The sequence below is a fragment of the Eleginops maclovinus genome, chromosome 10 (genome assembly GCF_036324505.1).
Source record: "Eleginops maclovinus isolate JMC-PN-2008 ecotype Puerto Natales chromosome 10, JC_Emac_rtc_rv5, whole genome shotgun sequence".
In the NCBI taxonomy this organism is placed as follows: Eukaryota; Metazoa; Chordata; class Actinopteri; order Perciformes; family Eleginopidae; genus Eleginops; species Eleginops maclovinus.
The window spans coordinates 7,666,055-7,681,624 of record NC_086358.1 but is presented as its reverse complement, the minus strand read 5'-3'; the positions used below and the strand labels follow the sequence as shown (position 1 = coordinate 7,681,624).

The 15,570-nt window shown below is 40.2% G+C and overlaps 1 protein-coding gene across 1 annotated transcript; it reads right to left on the bottom strand.

Annotated features, from left to right (window-relative positions):
* Nucleotides 1-2,761: 2,761 nt before the first annotated feature.
* On the bottom strand, nt 2,762-13,711 carry LOC134870360 (G protein-activated inward rectifier potassium channel 1-like). Its single transcript, XM_063892498.1, has 3 exons — nt 12,579-13,711; nt 5,430-5,646; nt 2,762-5,035 (listed from the first exon to the last, which is right to left on the bottom strand). Exons 1-3 carry the CDS (start codon nt 13,245-13,247, stop codon nt 4,362-4,364), a joined length of 1,560 nt encoding a protein of 519 aa, XP_063748568.1. The 5' UTR covers nt 13,248-13,711; the 3' UTR covers nt 2,762-4,361.
* Between the last annotated feature and the right edge of the window lie 1,859 nt (nt 13,712-15,570).

Genomic DNA, 15,570 nt, shown 5'->3' with positions numbered 1-15,570 from the left:
ATTGGTACGATCCTGAACAAGATTTAGGTGTAAGGTGAGACTGCTGCTGAAATTACTTCCTTATTCCCTCTGGGAAACTTAACTGTATTCTTTTTATTGTTCAAGTTTATCATAAGATCATTGTTTTGAAAATAATTTATTTTGTAAATAACTTTAGGTAGTATTACTGGGCTGGAGAAGACATCTGAGATTGCTTATTGTTTAGTGTTTGCACTAAAAATGAAGAAATGGATCTTGAAAGAACAATTGCTATTGCTAAATGCTTTATTTTTCATAAATACTTAAACTTGCGACCTTCAGTCGTAAAGAACATCAACCAGATAAACAGCACTTGAATCGACGTACAGTGACTCAGGTAGAAAGCAAAGAAAGAGAAGTGATTGGTATGCTGCAGAGGGAGCCGAGCACTATTTACCCAGGCTGCCCAGAGCGAGCCTGTGGGCACATCACAACTGAAACCACAAATAAATTATGCCCTCTCCAATCTGTCATGGTAATCAAATAGAAACTTTATACATCTTGTAGATTCTTATGACCAACTGGGCAAAGTTTGATGATTGCTTCATCAGTGAATTTCAAATTGATGTTAGCTCATAGATACAGATTTGTTCACAGCTTCTGTTACCTGTGAATGACTCCATCAATGTCTAAGCGGTACAGGGCTGAAACCTCACAGTCTCAATTCACATGGTAGCCTCCGCTGACAAAGCTAATGGCGCCGTGCTTAAGAGAAGCAACAGTTTCTGTGCTCATTGACTATGGATGAGCATCTGGTCAATGTGGATGTGTGATCTGATCTCTGCGCCTCACTCTGTATCCCTCTGCTCACAGGTAAACATGCAGATGTACAGCTCCCAGTCACGCTCTGCTGCCACATCTGCATCGATATTGGCGTACAAATACATCCTCACGCTCTACGTGACTGACTCGCACCCTTGTACACATGAAGGAGAATAACAATCATGTAAATCACACTGTTTAATTGTTTTGGACTGGTAAATATTACAATTGTAAATAAGTCTTTTTAAGGGTATAAAAGAACAACCAATATTTGAACCGCTTTTGCTGCTCTATGTGATGGACTGCATACAGAAAAGCTAATGCTAATAGTTTAAGAAAAAGAAACAATACCACACAAAAAAGAAAAGATGAATTTGTGGCATAGTGTTGTGTGAGCTTTTGCAAGTTCTCTCACCATATGGTTATTGTTGTGTGATAATGAACTATCCGCTACCTTCTGTTGTAAAAGTCTGTTCTCTCAGCCCAGGCTTTGAACGCACAGGATTTCCTTATGGTGCCCAAGAAATAAATGTACTTTTTAGCTCTTGACTGTTTGGTTGGATCTCATCCAATTCTGCATAATATATGGTCTGACTTTAAATCAGTCCAGGCTCATTTGCATGTTTACCCTATAGACGTAATAACCATTATTTTACCAAGGAATTGTATCCAAAGGGAAAATTAGACCAATCCATTCCCCAAACACAATTTAATGACAGAAGAATGAGCAAAACAGATTTTCCTTTACAGTTGAATCCATCATTATACTGTATTATGTCTGTTTGAAGAATGGCCTGTGATTTATTCTTGCCCCTTACATTCATCTGAGCTAATTTTATCTTTAGCTGGAAAGAGGTCATTTTGCATTGTCAATGAGTCACATAATCACATTTTAGTTTTTAGCTATTGTTTGCAATATGACTAATTAGCTCTGGACATCCTCTGATGTGCAGTGCTTGGAAAATTGCCCTCCTCTGGAGCACTTCTATCTTGATAGCCACAATTAAGGGAAAACTAATTCCTCATTTCCCCTGGATGGTTGAGCTCACTTTTGATACTTTAGGGTTTAATACTATTTCGTTGTCATGTAGGCAGCATCCTTAGTTAAAAGGCATAACGATGTTGTACGAGTGTCTAGCATCTTCTTCAGCATGGGACTCGTTGAATCATGGGAAACTAAAGAGAGAAAATGATGCTCTTCCTTAATTGTACAGTGCAGAGTATGGATTTGTTTTATAGGCTAAATATGTTAGTTATTGAAGACAGTAGCTTTGCTATGTTTGCTATTTTGGTGCAAGATGATACACACGCACTAGTGTAGATTGTGTCTGAACTATCAGGGGTCTGCAGTGTTTTACCTTGGGATGTGTTTTAACTCCACATCGAATATTGACTTGCTTGCAACCTCGAGGGTGGAACGGAAAAGCAGTACGTGGTTCCATCCAAAACTGTTGCGAATGGAAAATCTAGTAAGTAGAGCCATGGTGAACCATGCAATTGACATACGGTACGGTGCCACTGACCAGGCTGGTGAACAACATTACATCTCTTAAAATACTGGACATTTAAATGATTAGCTGAGCTTGCACCCAGATTAAGGATAATGGCTTTGATTTTAAGTCAGCAGCATAAAGCACATTAACCCACCAGCGATAGTTTGAATGCTACCACAGTTTTTTTGTCTGGAGCTTCATTTACTCTGTACTCTTTCCCTGATAGAACTCAAATTCATATTTGAGGCTTTAATATTTAATGGATGTTGGTTTAATCATCGCAGCAGGTGAGCTGCTGGTGCATTCTGCAGACTGAAATACTGCAGGGTTTTGAAAGCTGGATTTTGTCCAACAGACAAAATGAGCATTTCAATTTGGTCAAGAAAATAATGTACTCAGAACTTGTATTTTCAAATAATTTATTAATTAGCATTTGCAATATGAAGTTTTAACTTACCTTTATATGGCAATAATAAGTATCCCCTGATGTCAGCAACCCTGGATTCCCAAATATTTGTTTTACATTTTAATAAATCAGTTCATGATCAAAGAGTTGTAAATTAATCTAGGATTACATTTTGTCAACCATTTTTATAACGAGCCAATGCAAACGCACACACTGCACCCAGGGGTAAAAATAGTTAAAATTGTACAGTAGTAAAGATACAAATCAAATAGGCATTCAAACAAACAAATATTCAGCACGAGTGATAAATAAATATAATGTATCAACCTATAGTGTATCAACTTGTTTTAGGGTTTTCATTTCAGTTGGATTGACCGCTAGCTAAACCCTGCTTTGTCTGTCAAACTTTTAATCTCATTATTTACAATGATGGCAGATTGAAATTCCTATTTGTATTTAAACAATGGTCCTTAATTTTACACTCCAGAGGTAGACAAATGCAGAAGTCTCATTTGTAGCTGGCAACCATGTATTTTTTCCAGCTTTACGTTAGTTAGCGAATTGAGCTAACATTAGCTCCGTTAGCTGAATATTCTGTCTTCTGCTGATTTTTCAAACCGCTTCTTATTAAAATCATTTAAAGAGTTCGTAAATATGCGCCTGGTTTCAACATACATGATATTGTGCTAAAACAGTGAGGGTAAAGCTTATACGTCCCTGTAAAAAGTCAGCAACGACACTAGTTAAGCAGAATGGGGTGGTACATGTTAGCATACACTCCGGGTTTCCAGTGCCTTCACACAGTGTGGAATGTGCTAGTTGTGAAGGTTTTTTGGTGACCTGTTAACCCCATAAACTACTATTAGGCATTCAGATATAATCGTGCTCCTTAACCTTGGAAGTAATTTAGTGATGCAGGTATGCTATGGTACATGCTAACATTTGCACCTGTGCATTTGAGACTAGAGCACATGTATACACAGTTTCTCAGACGTCCAAACTCTTAAAATTCAGAGGTATTACTCTTATATAGAAACTTAAGTGGACTCACTAAATTTGGCCCTTGTTTGAACAAAGTTAGAAAGGTTTGTCTCCTGACCACACCCCTTTTCACATCCCTGGTATGTCCTGCATCGCCTGAAAGTTCACAACATCCTGCAAATCTTCCCTTATGTCCCATTAAAAATGAAAAGGGGCACAAAAAGCCCAATGTAAAACGCTTGAGAAATAGAAATCCCAAACTTGACAGACTTGCAGTGCCTGGTTACTGATTGGACAATCGCTGTTTGGAGGAGGGGTTTAGCGAATGGTCAATAAGCCTTATTTATTACTGCCACTTTGGTAATAAACGGGTACTGTCTTTTAAGAAAAGAAAGTCTTTAATGCAACTCTAAGAACCGAAGTGAACGAAACAAGCACAAGGGAGGTGTTTAAAGTCAGTGGGGGGCACAGATGGTGATCTATCAAAAATGACTCACAGTATGAGCGGATGGATGGCTTATTGGCGTTGTCCTTCTATTTGTGGCAATGGACAACTAAGAAGAGACCCCCTAAGTAAATGTAAAATACTGGCCAAAATCTGCTGAAAAAAATAAAACTTGTATCACAGTAGTCTTTGTTTATATGCAATGCCCATCGAGCCTGATTTAATTTCAAAACGTCTTAAAAGTAGTCTGCAGAAGTCAGCGGTCAGCGTTCATTCTGCGCAGTTTGGCGGGCAGGTTGTCCTCTGGCCGACCCCCTTTTGAGGGAATCTGAACTGGGGCCGGGGTTGGAGCAAAAATGGTGCTTATGGCTGTTGGCAGTCTTTGTTTATCCATCTCACACTCCCCAACATCTCCATCCATCGAAAGCAGCTGGACCTGCTCATCCAGCTGTTCTTTCCTCACAACGGGGATGGAGCTAGACCTCAGCCTCTGAATACTAAGTGGAAGGTCTCCTGTGCTGGAGGCCTTGCCCCCAGGCAAGACTGACCCTGTCTTCAGTCCCCGCCAGTGGTACTCATCTTTAGTGGAGCTCATGCGCTGGAGTTTGCTCGGTAGCCTGGATGCTTTGTCATCTACGTGGTCTGCATAGTCAGCTGAAAGGAGCCTTTCTCTGCGACCTCCACGGCCACTGTTTCCCAGCTGAGGAGAGGAGCTGGTAGGCGCGGCAGGGAGCGAGTTTGGCGTTGTCAGAGAGGACTTCTCCTCCTGCTCTTTGACACTGTAGGGAGGCGTATTGACCTCAAAGTGGTTGTGGAATTGGGAGTAGTCCACTCTGAAGAAGCCCTCCTCCAGTGACATGACGGGGAGGAAACGATGGCCCCACAAGACTTCATCTTCGGTGTAAGATGTCCTCGCCTGGCATGTCATCCCTAAGATGGAGTAATGAGACATAAGTGTAGAGAAATCATTTAACTACAGACACGAAAAGGAAAAGACTGAGAAATGTGTAGAAAGTGGGCTATTAAATAAGAATGGACAGACAGCCAGACAGGGAACAGAAATGAAAAGTGCAGAATTGCTTTAGGGAAAAGACGGACAGAGATGTGAGAAAAATGAAATATGACGAAGATGTCAAGTGCTATTAAATAATTTAAAAGACCATGAAATTAAACATTCCCTTAAATATTCTATTTTATATTCTGAGAAATGCTCTATGCCATAGCCTAAATGATGAAAGGGGGAATATAAGGCAATGGGAAGTTAAGTCAAAGTTATAAGGGAAAATTGATATTTACACATTTAAAAATAAAGATTTGCTCTAACCAGTGGTTTCCACGATGCCCTCGAGGATCACAACAATCTCAAACTCCTCATTCATGAGTGAGCGCTGCGACAGATCAAAGAACGGGCTCTTGGTGTTGATCTCATGGCAGATGGTAAGAGGCGACACCAGAAAGAGTTGGTCCGCCCCCGTCCCAAAACCCACATCCAGCTCGCACTGGTCCAGGGGCAGGAACTCGCCCTCTGGGGTTTGCCGAGACTGGAAAAATAAATAATGATGACATTTAACATTTACATTTTTTATTAAAAGAGATAATTCAGAATAATGATTCAACCTTTTCTTGAAATTCGGGTTGGAACAGAGTGTTAGCAATAATTAACACTAATCATTTTGTTAGCAAATTAGTACCTAATTGTGGAATTTAATCACTGCTTAATACTTAGTGTTGAATTTCAAAATCACTAGGTTTATACCCTAAATGTTTAACTTAAAGAAAATAATTTTCATTGTATATAGTTTGATGTCTTGGATAAGCGGATACATCTTCTTCAATATCACTCAGAGTAGTAGCAATTTTCTCATCAAACACTTGATAGGAAAGGGAAAAAGGGTATATCCCAAATGTCTGTTTTCTTTGAAAGTCATTATTGTACTTTTACTGAAACCGTCTGTTTGACAAAGCAGGTGGTATAGCTTACAAGATGGCATTTAGAATACCTCCAAAATTCAAGTCACGTCTTTGTTGTAATGAAATAACAATAACTGAAGGCTTCATCCATTTTGCGTCAGGATGACTGGTGTGCATCTACAGACTGTTTTGTTGAATAATATTTGCCACTTAAGAGGACATTTTCCGGCCACAAGCCCTTAGAACTACTGTATGCATGTATTTTTTGCAGGTGTATAGCCCTGATGGGAATGTAACTGAAGCTGTGTTAAAGGTCCCATGAAATAGCTTTGAGAAGCAATTTTCCTCTCTGATTGGACGTAGTTCCACATGAAATAGTACGTTTGAGGTGCCAGTTAAAGTAAGGAGGGAGTTAAAAGCACAAAAGCAGGCAGGACAAAGCCTGCAAACTAAAATTGATCATAGTGGTTCAGGATCGCTTCCATCATCCAAGCCTCAGGATTTATTTTGATGTTCCTGCAAATTGATGGCACTTAAATGCAACCCTCTGACCTTCTGTTTTAGTGCTGGATTGACTCACCAGACCTGGATGTTTTGTAAAACGGGACATTTTATTGGATATATTTTGTATTTTCCTCTTAGAGTTAAATGAGTCAACAAAACTTGACTCTTTTTGCCGACACAAGGATGGCTTTTAATGTACAAATAGAAATACACCGAGAGGCAACAAACCTTCAAGGTGTTCTCAGGACCTTGATGTTTTTTGCTATGCACTTACTCTTGAGAATAAGGGTGTAAAAAAAGCTATTTTGTTAGACAACAGGAGCGTTGGTAACACTTGTAGTTTAAGTACGGTAGTCTTTTACACTCAGTAGAGTACCTAGAAACACTCTGGTATCCTCAACCCTAAGTATCAATGGATAAAGGAGACGACACTAGTGCGGGCTCTGGAAAAACTAAGCTCAATCAATTAAAGTACTTTTTTAAGTGTTAAATTATGAAATGAGGGAGAAGGCTCAAACTTCTCTATGAGCGTATATATAAAATGTTCCTGTATTGCAAGCCTGTTACTGCAGTTTATACAAAGAAAACGGTTTCACCGAAAAGGACAAAGATAAAACCCTGCTCCAACCCATTTCAAATCAATCATCAACACTTATAAAACAAAGTAAAAAAACGGCAAATGTCTAATCTAAACTTGGTAACATTCTGCTGTGGCTCAATTTGATTATTTCTCCCTGCTGCCTCATGCTAACTTGTATGCAGAATAGCCTCCCTGGTCCTTTGAGTGAGGAGCCACTTGGTCCGCAGATGGCAAACAAATTGTCATTTGTATTCACAGTGATGTTGAGGAGAGAAGGGTGTGACATTTCACAGGAAGACGTCTGTGCCCACAGATCCCTGGCGTGGTGAGGGAAAGTGTCACCCATCATGCTGTATCAGTGATGGCCGCTCACTAAATCTGCAGACAGGACGCCTATGTTCCATGTCTACTGAAGTTAAATCAGAATGAAACCCTGACGTCTAGAAGTGTGGGTGTTTTGCAAAACAAATGTTGTTAAGTGTGGATGCCTGAGGGGGGGGGGGGGGATAGAATGGAAAAGCTGTACCAAAAAAAACACACCACTTCCTTTAAATGCACATAAAAATTGATTTAATTTCCAGCACCGTATGGTTTATTGCAATGAATTGTCAATGTGTGAAATATCTGTTTAATTAATGGATGTACTAATTATTGCTGCTTCCCTTTGATATTTTCATATAATTGCACTTTAAGTAGTTAATTAACCCACTCTCTGCAACATCATCCTGCATCTATTAGAGATAAGGTGAAAGAAACAGCATAACATTTAAATACAAGTGAAATGGTTTGTTTCCATATTGCTTTTGATCACCGTTTCTTGAAATCTTCCTCCCACACCTTTAAGCTCATGACATCATTTTTAAAAGCCTGCTCGGATTATATATTAATATATTTCTTTCACCAAATCAGTACAAAAATGTAAATTTTCGATGATATATTGCAGCCAGGTGTCCCATTTCTCAGCAATGCTCTTTCAAGGCTATGAGTTTGGAAACCGATTTCCGGGGAAGTCCTATTTAAGCTAATTCTAGTCGTGAGAGTGAAGCTGCTATTTTTCAGACACTGTTCATAGCTCCATCGCAACAAAATTATACCCCCACCAAGGAAGGCGGCTTGACACTAAATGGTTTTAACAAGGTGAAAGCTTTGTGTTCGCTTACCGTCGCTAAACAGTCAGTGTCACAGGGGGGGAAATTAATGGCCTTTAGAAGTGGACCTGATAGAGAGGGAGTGCTTAATTTACCAAGCCACCTGAGATTCAGGTTGAGTGAAAGCAGGGCCCTCTCCTTGGTGACTCACTTCTTCCTCAGTTACCCTGTGTGTGTGTGTGTGTGTGTGTGTGTGTGTGTGTGTGTGTGTGTGTGTGTGTGTGTGTGTGTGTGTGTGTGTGTGTGTGTGTGTGTGTGTGTGTGTGTGTGTGTGTGTGTGTGAGTGTGAGTGTGAGTGTGTGTGTGTGTGAGAGCGATGCGAAGACACACTGACACTGAAAGTTAGAAACAAGTGTGTGTGTGTGTGTGTGTGTGTGTGTGTGTGTGTGTGTGTGTGTGTGTGTGTGTGTGTGTGTGTGTGTGTGTGCACCACATTTGTCTTTAATGCATCTGTGTACGTGCGTATGTGCAGCTGGAACCTTTGAGCCGGACATCAAACGTAATGCTCACACAGGCGTCACTTTTGAGCTGCCATTCCCAATCTCTCGACAGCGCTGTTAAAGACAATTCTACTGTCTTTGTGACTTCTACTCTCTTTCTTCACCACTATCCGCTTGTCCTTCAGAGAACGACAGTGGCAGATGTGGCGAGTCACGCTCATGTGTCAGCCTGCCTAGCTAAACGCATGCCTGTCTATCTGCTACTGTCTGTCTGAACTAGCCCTCATCACTTATCTCATGCTGTGGACCGACCCACTGAGACGAGTGTCTGTTGACATTGATGAGCACCGCCCAGCTGTCGCTCTCTTGCTCAGTCTCTTTTTTTTAATTGCACTCTTTTTACATGCACTGCAAACTGGCGTAACGCGTGCAAACTATATAGAAATCCTATTATTTCAGTGCACCACTGCATTGTATTGATTTATTAATGAAAGCTGCATTAATATTAATGTCAATTCAAGGACATTTATCTTTTAAAGTTAATATGCATTATGGATGTAGAGAAAAGCACAGTGCTGCTGAGGAATAATGTTTGCATGAATAATTAAATTACTTGTCTAAGTCACAAATGAAGTGTAGAATCAGTGACAGTGAAAAAGTGAGGTCTAATAAAATAAATGTATCACTGAAAAGGTGGAGTCTTCACTGTTATTTTGACAATTAGTTTTTCTTTTCTATGAAATATTTTAAAGCAGGGCTCAATAACGTTCTTGCATACCAAAAAGTCACAAATATTAACACATGTATGACTTTATAGACTCCCACACACATCCTCTCATTATATACATTTTCCTAAAACCTGTACGATATCAGGCTGACATGTTGAAAACATAGTCTTAGTCTTAGGCTAGGCATTCAATCAAATGTTAATTAATAATTACGACTTGGGCTTCCAAAGATTATGAAAACAAGATAATCGTTTTTATTTTTCAGTTAAATTATGTTAGAATTTCAGTATTTCTACTGTTAATAACATTGTTTTTTTACGTCCACAATTTTCATCCCTTTATTGACCAAATTGTTTTTTTTGGACATATTATAGCTGCCCTGCTTCTGCTAAAGTGAGTATTAAGACAATACTCCTACATCACCTCCCGAATCAATAGGAAAATGGGAGAAAAAAAATGCACTTAAAAAGAATTAAATCACTGCTTCAAAATATGCTTCACCACAATGTGCTTATGTGATTTGCTCATTACACGCATGCGTCTGTTTAAAGATGCTTTCCCCGACAACTTTCCTTGTTGGTTTTCTTCAGGGTTGAAAAGTTAAGTGCAGTCCTGGATAATAGTGACATTACATTGCACTGTAAATAATGTGCCTGCTAATCAGGAATGTGACCAACTTTAACTAAGTATCCAGGTCCCATAAGAATTTACAGCCCATGCCATTCCCTGAAAATGGATTGCAGTTGCCATGTCACAGTGCGTTTACACAGCTCCATCACTTGGATTTACTGCGGCATGTCTTGTTTCTCCAGTCAGCTTTGTTAGGATTCCATCTTACAGTGACCTTGAGCCGTGCATTGCTAGAACACAAGCCTCTGCATTGTTTCCACAGGGCAGGTAAAGCACAATGAGGTGATGTAGATTCAATTTATTGTAGCCCACTGTGCGGTCCGACGCCACAATGCTTTATGGGCTCTTAAACATCACTGAGACAGTTAACACACACTTTGAAAGACACATTATAACACCATTTATCCAGCACAATGTAACCCTCTTAGCAACGCATTTAATCTAAAAGCCATCGAAAGTAGAGGTTTGACCTTAAAATAGGGTATTATATAATTGTAGAAGCAGGCCAATGGAGGAAAAATGAAACTGCACTGTGTAAAAGTTAGTTTCCCGTTGGTCCAAGCTGCATGATTGATTGCACACAGACGTGATGCTTTTTAGCGGATAATTAGCAAAGTCCTGAATGCCTGACCTTCCTCAAACACATTTAATGAAAGCTCATCATTTACTGGCAGGAATCCCAACATAATATCATCCCATAAATCTGATCAACCACTGTCTGTTGGACTAAAACATCACAGAGACAGATGGTGAGAACACTTTAATCAACAAACTTTCCCTATTGCCCTAATTATATTACACTCAGGCAGGTTCATTTACTTAAAAAAAGACCTAAGCAGTAAAGGCAAGATTAAGTACGGTGCAGTGTGGCTTAAGTACTTGTAATGTATGTACTCTGCAACATACTGCAGCACTTTGTTCTGCTTTAAACATTGTGACCTGTGTGCAAGTTTCAGACTTATCCACTAGGCCTTAAGATAAAAAAAATGTAAAAACTCAATTCCCAAATGTGTGGAAGATCCCTGTGCCCAGTAATTCTACTAAGGAGATATCTTTATTATTGGCACAGATTATTCCGAGCAAGGTCACACATGAAAGCTTGGTCCTTGGGAGAATATCCTACTGCCAATATTCTGTTTGAAGTAACTGATTGAATGTTTCATGGACGACCGTTACAGAATATTAAAAAATGTGACTCCTAGTATTGGTAGAAGGAGAAAAAAATGATGATTAAGCATGTGTGACTTGACGATTCTCTGTTGAATAATTGCAATTAACACACCACTTTTTTCTATGCCTTTTGTCAGCTGTTAATGTAATAGTTAATGATAGCAGAAGGGAAAAAACTAATTGAAGGGAAAGCTGGAACATTAGCCTTGTTGAGGCATGGCTTTTGATGGGTGACTTTTATTGCCCTACTGGATACTTTTACTCTGATCAAATGTAAAACGACGGAACAGAAAACCTTATTTCAAATGATATCATAGGCCTGGATAAAATCACAGTGCATCACAGAAGATTAACCATAACCACATTAATACCAACATACTGGGAGCTTTCTGGAGTCTTTCCTTCGAGTTTCAGAAAGTAAACTGTCACTTGAGATCATCACGCTACGCTGCAGAGGAGACAAAACCATGACTAACTCTCCCTGTCACAACAAAGTACCACTCTCCTTTAGATAGGGGCTAGTGTTTGGACAGGAGAAAAGTAGAATACATTTAAAAGACATTCCTGCTACTGTGAGAAAATGCAGGGCTTGCACATAAAACATACAACTGCCAAGAAAAAAAAAATGCATGTCGACAGGGGTGTAGAAAATCAGTGTATTATTGGTACTTCAGAAACCTAATATAACGGTATCTGAAAATGCAGTTTCTTCTAGTTGTGAAGTTGATAAAATGTTTTCCTCTTCTCTTTTATCACAGTTACTTCAATCCTCAGGATACCTTAACCACTGAAAGCAGCACAACTCTATGCAAAGGTAAATCGCTTTCCGCTATCAGTGCTTCTTATTATGTGGCATTTGTCTTTAGGCAAGACTGACCTGAAGAAAAAGTCTTTACTACATTGCAGCCCACTCAGTAACAGAATTGCTCTGATTGATCTTTTAGTCAATAACCATGTAGTTGTCCCCCCAGGGCCCATTCATCTCATTTTAGCACAGTTGAAGGCTAAGGCAGGCTGAGGGTGGGGGGGGGGGGGTAAATGCTACACCCTGTGCAGAAACACAACGCTGTGTCCAGGACAAACCCAGTTACTGAAGTAGTTGCTGCAGGGGGTAAATACATGAACCCATAGCTCTCTACAAATCATAAAGGCCCTCAGGGATCCATTCTGGAGATGACTGGGAATTCAACGCATGACTTGGAAAGTGCTAATAAAACACAATGAGCAATTTCAAAACAAATTAAGTGACTGCCAATTACCCTCGATAATGGCTTTCCAAGAGGCAAATGCCCACTGCGCCAAAGTGTGCAGCCTACTTTTTGAGTGATTTGGGATAAACTAGTTGTTTAACGTATAGCTTACCTTGATGAGTTTGCACCTGATTTGCGCGGACACCATATGGCTGTTACGCAGGTTCCCCACTCGGAACATGAGGCACAACTTCCCGTCCCGCTGCGAAATGACCGCTTCCTGGCTGAACATCAGCGTCTCTGCGCGCTTCTTCGGCTGCGACATCTTGATGAACATGCATCCGATAAGGAAGGCATCCACGATGGACCCCAGCAGCGACTGGAAGAGGAAAAGGATGATACCCTCCGGGCACTTTTCAGTGATGTAGCGGTAGCCGTAGCCGATTGTCGCTTCCGTCTCGATGAAAAACAGGAACGCGGAGGGAAAGTTGTACACATTGGCGACGCACGGGGTGTAGGAGTCTTCGTGGCCGCCGTTGCTCAAGTCGCCGCGGATGAAGGCGATAACCCACCACATTGAAGCCATGACCAACCACGCTACTGTGTAAGTGAGGATGAAGATAAGAAGGTTCCAGCGCCACTTCAGATCCACCAGAGTGGTGAAGAGATCGGAGATGTATCGGCTGGTCTCCCCGCCAAGGTTACCGTGCTGGACATTGCAACGGCCGTTCTTCTCCACGAACCGCTGCCTCTTCCTCTTCACCTGTGCGGAAAAAGTCATGGCCTCGTTAGTGTTAACCACCTGGTAGTCCTCACCAAATTTCTTCCGTAAGGCTGCCATTGTGTCAATCCACTACTTGTGACAAGTGATCGATACTTGTGCAGAATCAAGCTCTTTGCGCAAGTTTGTTCCCCCCCTGCCCAAAAACCCTCAGCGCGCGTCTCGCATCCTGTGAGGTGGAGATGCGCCTCTCTCCTGTGAATTAATCCTAAATGAGCCGAGATTCTGTGCAATACATGATTCAGATTCGATCCTTTACGCAAAGGAGTCTGCCGCAAGTGCCAACTTTTTCTTCAGCTTTCATCCGTGAAGGAAATAAAACCACCTTCAACGTTACATTTAATACTAAAGCTGCATCCAAACAGCTCGATTCTGATGCTTTGTCCTCGCTGGATCCAGGTGCTGATTCAATAGACCTGTGCATGTGAATAGCAGGCTACAGTGCGCACTTCTGCCTCAGGGAACACGCTCTTGTAGGAGTGACTTCTAATTAACGATTGAAGGCGAATTGCAGCACGGGTGGTTTATTCCTCTTCCACTGGGGGTGGGGCAGTTGATGTGAGGGTACTGAGAGAGATCTTTTTTTTGGTCTGTGCACAACCAGGTAGCTGGAAAACAATGCAGCTTTGAAAGCAACCATGAGCAGCCTTTTAGTCTTTCATTTAATTTGTTTCCACATTACTTTTAAATGCATTTCCTGTTGTCTGATAAGATGGATCTTATGGGAAACACTGTACTATTAAATTGGTTATTATAAGCACTTGGGTTCATTGGTGGCTATTTAGTTCCCCCTAGTGTTACTGTAGTGGAAGTAAACCTGAGTCAGTTACTGTAAATATGAACCGCATTATTCTTTAAAGAATACTCCATTTAATGTCAGTGCGTCTGAGAGAAATGTATACACACATACACACACAATTGTATTGGTTTATTATAGGGCTTGTGCCAGCAAATACAATGGGTTATAAACACCAAGTCCCTATGAGAATAACATCAACTTTGATATGATTTGTCGTTAAAGCTATTTACAGAATATAAAAATTGAATTTCTGCTCTTTTCTTTCTAATGAGGGCATTAATGTGATCACGATTGTGTCTCATCTGTATATTTTTTAGTAGTAGGATCTTTTCATGCCCTTGTTAAGGCAGATGCTGTGATTGCACTAGCCCTACGAGAAATATCAAGTTTGAATGCATGGAAAATGTTGCAGCATTGTAATTACCTCTGTCACCATTGTCAGTACAATAAGCTTACAAGGACCGTGCTGTATTAATTAACTGGAAATAAAGGAGTATAGGGCTGGTAGGGAGAACAGACAGAGCGAGGCACTAAGTTGGACTAACTCCAAGGGCAGCAGGAAATTAGTTGTTCAGTATTAGAAGTGTATACAATATAAGTGGCAATGAAAACTAATTGGAAAAACACTTTTCACTTGATGTTTTTGGATTTGGACATAATAATTATGAATGATGTTTTATCAGCAAGAGGATATGACACATGCAAATTGAACTGTGCACAATAAAACTGAATGTCAGCTCTTTTAAACCTTCCTACAATAATAGGTGTTTCTAATCGTGTGTTGAGTACAGTATGCTATGATTCCAATAACACTACATGGCATGCCTGTATACTCGATACCTACAGTATTTCATAAAGGGTCGCATGATGAGTCAATAAAGTTAACCAGCCACAGTCATTTTTAACTGATATTTTATTCTTTTATTGTATTGCTTAAAGCTACCCCGAAGCACATACCATGGTCTCTTGACTGTAAGGCATTAATCTGATATCTGGCCATAATGAGTTGATAATGAAAACTCTTTATTTTGTTAATGAGTAAAGAACATGGAAAGTGGTAAACAATGCATACACTGCAGGAGAAACACACACAATGTCCTCATTTTCCTAATTCTATCTGATATAAAATGTCAAATAAAAATGCATCAGTGGAGAAACGAAACCTCCCAAGGATTATTATATAAGCAATTGAAAGAGCCAATTCTATGAAGCCACAAATGAAGTGCCTGAACAATAAAGAGGGAAAGGACACACTCATCATAGTGAATGCATCGTACAAAAACAGAACATGTTCTATTCCATCTAAGGAAGAGAAGAGTACAAGGTCAAAATACGAGCCGTTCACCCCCACCATCCACAGTAATTTATCAATATGCACTTTGTGGAAACAACACTAACAAAAAAAAAAGATTTTATAATTACATTTTGAAACTGGAATTTCCTACAATGTAGAGCCACAACACAAGTTCATAGTGCAGATTCCCCTGATATGTCCTACTGTGGAGCAAAGTCCCGAATGAAATAAGTCATCAATCAACATTGCTTTGCTAAATTGGTAATCAACAGTGTATTGCGGTGCACCAA